The 6,714-nt window shown below is 34.9% G+C and overlaps 1 protein-coding gene across 1 annotated transcript; it reads right to left on the bottom strand.

Annotated features, from left to right (window-relative positions):
• Positions 1-1,384: 1,384 nt before the first annotated feature.
• LOC137956612 (rhodanese-like/PpiC domain-containing protein 12, chloroplastic) lies at positions 1,385-6,256 on the bottom strand. Its single transcript, XM_068804169.1, has 8 exons — positions 5,898-6,256; positions 5,492-5,608; positions 5,136-5,227; positions 4,267-4,367; positions 4,079-4,189; positions 3,633-3,741; positions 1,952-2,002; positions 1,385-1,647 (listed from the first exon to the last, which is right to left on the bottom strand). Exons 1-8 carry the CDS (start codon positions 6,130-6,132, stop codon positions 1,567-1,569), a joined length of 897 nt encoding a protein of 298 aa, XP_068660270.1. The 5' UTR covers positions 6,133-6,256; the 3' UTR covers positions 1,385-1,566.
• Positions 6,257-6,714: the final 458 nt, after the last annotated feature.

Below are 6,714 nucleotides of genomic sequence, written 5' to 3'. Positions count from 1 at the left end.
GCAGAACCTTGTTGGAGTTGTTGAGAGTTTTATTTAACCTGAGTTTGTCATTGAGCAGCAGAGCTTTCGACGCTACTCAAATGGATTTCCTTAAAACTTGATTACAAGGGTTGGGGAGGGTTCAACTATGATGAGAAGTCATCTGTGAGGAGAATTCCTCGTGGTCGGGACTCGCAAAATGAAGCGGCTTAAATCTGTGACAAACTCGGATTTTGCCAAGATTGTATTCGAACATTGCTCATAATCCTTGGGTCACATTCGGTCGACAGAAAATACAGTTCTGGTTCCTTTTTGTGTGGCAAAAAATAATTTTAAAAAATGAATTGGAGGAACTTGAAAGGACAGAAATTCGAGTCTAACTCAACCTTTAATGTTTCAAAGTTTTTTAGAAATTTTATGTTATTTACAATATTATTCTTTATTTATTATATGCCACAATATAATAATAATAATATTTTTTTCAATATAAATATACAAAATAAAATAAAAAAAATCTCAAATGGGTATCATCATGATCACTTAGTATCAAAGAATAAGAATTAAATAAAAATGAAAATTTAACTTTTAACTTAATTTGTTAATAAACTGAAATTTTAATTGCATCTCAGGTATTAAGATCCATGTTACATTTTTTTTTAATTTGCGAAGAGAATAGCAAAATAAATAAATATTACAATTTGAGGTTTTTAGGTTGATATTAGAAATTTCTCCTCTAATTGGAATTTTACTTGTGAATTTGATTAGTGCTTTAGACCATTTGATGTGTGAGTTCGAATTTTTCCTCAGTCGACAACGTAATGATTAGACCACCCCAGTTACTTGATTTTTCATCTATTTTTCATCTTAGTAACTTTAATATTTTTCATTACATTAAGTAATTAGTAGTGGAATAATATTTTTTATCAAATAATAGTGTCTTATTCTTTTATTTTTTTTATATGTGGAGATTTTACTCATGCGAACGGGGATTTTGCATATTGTTTTCTACCACGAAGAGAAAGAACTGGAGTTTATAAATTTATATTAGATTTATAATTTTGTTTGGGTGATTGTAAAATTGATATTGATATTTCATTAAAAAAAAATTGTTTGATTATTAAATAAAATTTATACCTAATATTATGCAGTATTTATAAAATTTTATATAAAATTTATACAAATTTTATATATAATTTATTTAATATATATTTTATGTAAAATTTTAAATGTATGTTAGAGTTCAAACTCGAACTCAGTTAAAATTATTGGGGTCTGGATTCGTCTCGAGTTCGATGCCACCCCTAAAGTTTTACCCATGTTATCCTTTTTAATCCTCCAATTTATCTTTTAATACATATTTATTCCCATTAATTTTTCTCATTTGCATACGACGTCAAAGCCAGCGTATTAGAAAAACAACCAACAACTCATTTGGGAGATCTCACCATTGGAGAAGAAGAACATACTTCAAACATGTTGCAATTTTGTTACCACCAACCTAACACTTTCAACTTATCAATGTCATGGGCTTCAGCCAAGTTTCTATAACTAAATAGAAGATCCATGAGGGAGTGACAGTGAGTCCTCTCAGTAAGTTGGTATGGAAGGATCAGCCTTCAGAGAATATGCATGGATTCCACCTGAAACATTGAACACCTTCCTGAAGCCCTGTAATGGAGAAATCGTGTGAGAGCTCAGAAAATTCTTCCTATTAATGAACTATTACACCCAAAACATGTTCTCAAATTACATGCTCCTTCGAAACGAAACTACTGAAGAGCTTAACTGATTTATAACAAGAGAAAGGTTTATACAACTATCCTATTGTTTGATGATCAAACCTTTAGTTTTTCTTCTTTCTTTTTTTTCCGGCAAATGGAAGCAACACTCCAGAGTGATAAATGTGTCAGACACCTATAGAATAATATAAACAAAAGCAACAAAAAATTGAGAAAAAAGATGAGTGACACACCTGTGTCTGTAACCATTTAGCAACCTGCAACGACCGCATGCCATGGTGACACTGCAATAAAACATGGATTTAGTGAACTTTCAGCAATCCAAAGCAAACTAATCCCCACAGCTCAACATCAATGATGAGAGCTCTAAACCAGGTTCAAAGACTCCTTTCCTCCTTTGTGCTAGAACAGAAAAGCATAGCCACAGAAAATACTGCACACTGTCATAAAGCATAATCTTCAACTAAGTAAAACTTCAGCTGCTACTTCCCAATTTAGTGATCATGATCCTCAAGAAATTAAAATTTTAGTTGGTGACAAAGTAGCCAGAAAGAAGGAAAGCTTTTCATACTCTATTTATTACTGATTATACGAAGAAGTAAAAGGATGGAATATGAAGTAGAAATACGAACAACAAGAAAAAGAGAAAGATAGTAGAGGATGAAGATGAAGAAGGGATAACGTTACATGAGTGGTATTTTCTTTCACTTTTTTTTCTCTCTAATCTCAAGTTACAATTGTGAGCTTGTTTTTCACTTTTGGACGTTGTCATAAGGGTGGAAACCGAAAAGGAAACACATGGAGCCACAGCCAAATCCAGATAAATGAAAATTTAATTTTTTAAATAGATATTATTTTTTGGAAGAAATAATATGCTTCCTACTGCATCTTAACAAAATTTAGGTTGTCTTCTTGCTGAGCAAATGGTCAAATACCATGGGTAGAACAAATTCCAAAAAAGATGACAGACCCATCAAGGTGTTTTTTTCTCCTCTTTCTGTTTGGAGCATTTGGCTTGGGGGTGGGAGTGACGTAAAGCCAGTAATTTTTTTTTTGTTTTGGGTAAATATTTCATTTGATGATTGCTTAGAAGGCCAGAGCACATGAGATCATTATATCCTCCTATTGAATGGCTAGAAGATAAATTATGAATCTCTCCAGCCACTTGAGGATTACATCCATCTTAAAGAGCATATGGCTTCAATCCTCGACCACTATTTCCTTCAGCTAGGGTCTCCAGAACTGACAATACAATAATCAAATGTTGAACTTCTCTTACTAGTTTGAATCTTTCTGAGAATTGGTTAAATTTCAGTTTGAGTTATTTAACTTTATTGATGCAAATTAAGACATCCATCTTTTCTCATTGATCGGCCAACAGGTGCAACAAATATATTTGGAGTAAAATTTCTGCTGCTGATAGATATCCATTCAAATTACTGCAAGGATAGCCAACCGCATCGAATGACTCCTTAGCCTCCAGCTGGTCAAAGAAATCCTTGAGCCTCTCTCAACAGCTGTTAATTAACTAAAATAAGATAGAAAACTACTAATCATTTACTTTCTATAAATGTCCAAACTCATAAGCATTTGGTAGATCTAAAATTCATTGATTGGATTTGGAATATTTACCCAGTTAAGCACTTTCTTTTCTTCCTTTCAATGCTCATCAATGTGCCACTAAATTCAGAAAGCAAGATAAGATTTGAAACACTAAGAAGGCCATTACAGTTTTAGGGGTAAAGCAACAGAATAGGCATTGCTTCTATGATCTCCAGGTGGACCAACAAAGAGAGCCAAACTATAACTTCATATACATGGCAACCTTTTCCATTAGCAGGTTTTTTAGAAATCTTCTTAAATGTTAAATATCTGTAGGTGAAGCAAACTGGATTCTGGAAGCAGATGACTCACCAATACATATGTGTCCTTGTCTGGGTCAAATTCATTTGCTATGCCTGGGCCCCAACTCCCAAACTGACGAAGTGGAAGAACCGTGAAACCAGGCAATGAAGCTTCGGCTCTGTCTCAATGATCAAACAGTCAAACAATTGCTCTAGAGCGATAGTTGCTTAATGCATGAAAAATAATTTCGGACCACCAAATCTAACATGTTTCCTTAACATTATATCCTTCACAAGTGTCATTAATCATAACTGCTAATACAAGTCCCACCAATAACTGAACTCTCCACTAGTAAGAGATGAGAAAATGAACATAGTAATAACATTTCTGTATTTTCTTGAGTTGTTCTAAGAGAGAGAGAGAGACTTGAATTCTAGAGTAATTAACAAGTAGAGGTAATTAATGAAATTTCATTATACTCCTATATGAAAATCTTAGAGAGATAATGTGCATACACTTCATCAGGTTCTCGAACATCAATCATCTGGGCTTCTTCAAGAAAACCTGGGTCTTGCATCTTTGAATGGAGTTCCTCTGGCTCAATATCTTGAAGTAGACATGCTTCCCTGTCAATAAAAACAGGACATGAGAAAAAGAGTCCCATATATTCGACTGTAAAGTACAAGAGTTTGTAGTTATGAACCTCTCAGATAATACTTGCAATAAGTGCCACCCAAACTTAGTTTTACATCTTACAACCTTATTCAGAGGTGCAGCAAAAGCAGCCTCCTCAAACTCGGGTACCTGTCAAAATAACCAAAACATCTACTTAAAATTTTCAGGATAAAGAGAAGAAAGGTTAGTGATCCTCTATCAGCAGACTTTGTCCAAGTGACATCAGATTGACAGCATTATGGATGTAAGTCCTCCGAATCACCATGCACTTTACAATTTACATGATTTTCACTAAAGCAATGATTCATAGATCACTACAGTAACTAATTGTCAGGTATACCTTTTTTTTATTTTCTGACGTAGATTTCTCTCAAGCTGATTTCAACATATAGCATGACAAATGAAATCTGTACCCAGCAGTGACAGTTCATCACCATTGATGTGTCACAGTTGAAAGCATCACAGACAGTGGTAAGCAATTATCCTATTGAAAGGTTTTAAAATTATCTACGAAGCATTTAGTTACTGCCATTCAAGGCCATTGGTGTGGCTGCCATATATTTTCTGTAGCATATGATCATATCGACCTGAACTAGATATTCTGTGAGTTGAAGTTAATGTCGAGGATCTGGCGATATTGTAAAGAGAATAGGAAAAACTGTTTCCATCGAAGCTTGAAAAGATACAAGAGGCACCAATGTTCTTCAAGGAGGAGGGTTGAAAAAAGGTAGAAGAACTCTAAAGCCCCCATAAAAAATAAAGAAGTCAACATTTTGTCATAACAATGAAAAAAATAAAGGAAAAACAGTTATCTTCTCCATGTTGTCATAGTTAAAGATGAGCTAAAATGTCAATCCCTTTCATATGCCAGAATGTACATAATTCATAAGCACATACCATCTGTCCCCTCCGAAGCCATCCAAGCATCCCCCCATTATCTTTCGAAGGACATATCGAGTATTCCACAGCCAAGTCGCTCAAATCAGTTCCTGAATGAAGCAAATGAGAAAATAATACTTAACAGGCACCATGTGATAAGTCGATAAACCTACTCAACTAACCGATTAGATAGTGGACAATATAAGTTGTCCAGCAAAGAATCTGACAGTGAATGTATTTACATTCTAATCTGGAGGACAAACTGGAAGGACCAGAAACAGCAAGGCAAACAACGCACTGACAGAAAGAAAGCGAAAGTTGAACTAGGATTTTGTCATTCATTTGAGAAATTCGCTTTTCTGCTAGTGACTAACCTTCTGAAATTCTCTGTTGAAGCTCCAAGATAAGCTTCGACTTGTCTTCACTTACGAGTAAGTGTTGTACCAATATTTCCCCTTCTCTCTCTCCCGTGTTTCCAGCACTAAAAGAAACTGAAAACATAAGTCCATGAAGAACAATACATCAAAGTGAGAGAAGTACACAACAACAGCAAACTGGAGACATATTTCTAAAAAACCAAAAATAAAGCACAAAGAAAAGTGGAAACACTGAATCTCTTTACAGAATTGAGAAAACATATATGCTACCACTAGCATGAAACACATTAGCTAAGCCTACACAACTATAAAGACTTCAGTCCCTAACCACCAATCAATTTTAGAAAAATAAGAGAGTAGAATCAAAACCAGCAAGAATATTTGCGCTTAATCAACGACCGACCTGAGCCTCGGGGCCTTGAATTTGGCAACATCAAATTCGGCCACCAGCCAAATGCAGGAGAAGGAGAAATAGGTAAGGAAGGTTTCCGAAGAAATAAGACAAGCGAAGAAAAAGAGCAGGGCTTTGGAGGTCTTAAAGAAATGGTAGCAAGGGAAGCAAAGAGACAGCAGTGGCGTCCTCGATAGCAGAAACTATTATGTGATTTCAGAGATGGCAAGTTCGATGCTTTCAACATATTTTAGATAGTAGACACAGACAGAACTGCTGCGTACTGTCTGCAACAAATGAACGAGAGTATATCTGGTAATGGCGGACACGGTGGTGAATCGTTGTTTGCCCAGCTGAGATGGGACTAGTACGAATCATTCCAGTACGATCCATTGCCACTGCTATACTGGGCTTAGTCCGGTTAAACCCACATGCGAGTATTGAAGATATTGTACACATAGAATTATCCCTTTCTTAACACTGTAGTTCTACATCACCGAAATTAAAATTTTAATTTAATTATAGGAGACAATAATCAAGTTATAGCAACATTCATCCACCTTTTTACTCATAGATTTTCAGTTAGATCTTGGCTCTTTGACTTACTTTATCATAATTAAAGTTGTTCTTCATTCTCAAAGATTATTTATGTCTCAATGCTGATATATCTCTGATCTCTTTGCTCACACACGCATAACAAATACAAAGCTTGTAGTTACACCCTTTCCACATCCTATACATTCACACTTCAGTCTAGTACGATACTCTTTGAATATCAAATTGTTATTGAGAGTTTGCAATATTTGTTTCTTACTCGCCCTGACATTGC

Source organism: Aristolochia californica, unplaced genomic scaffold (assembly GCF_029961685.1).
Source record: "Aristolochia californica isolate CCGP_79_NKW_82.1479 unplaced genomic scaffold, dmAriCali1.0.hap1 SCAF_2, whole genome shotgun sequence".
In the NCBI taxonomy this organism is placed as follows: Eukaryota; Viridiplantae; Streptophyta; class Magnoliopsida; order Piperales; family Aristolochiaceae; genus Aristolochia; species Aristolochia californica.
Note: the sequence above shows the minus strand (reverse complement) of the source record. Positions and strands in the feature narration are given on the sequence as shown.

Bases quoted from the DNA above. Each gene is read 5' to 3' on its own strand.
- LOC137956612 (XM_068804169.1), bottom strand. From the start codon at position 6,132: ATGTTGAAAGCATCGAACTTGCCATCTCTGAAATCACATAATAGTTTC. The intron at 4,190-4,266 runs GTTCATAACTAC...TTTTATTGACAG, and splicing joins TTGCAAGTATTATCTGAGAG to GGAAGCATGTCTACTTCAAG. The intron at 3,742-4,078 runs GTATGCACATTA...TCATTGAGACAG, and splicing joins GTTCGAGAACCTGATGAAGT to AGCCGAAGCTTCATTGCCTG.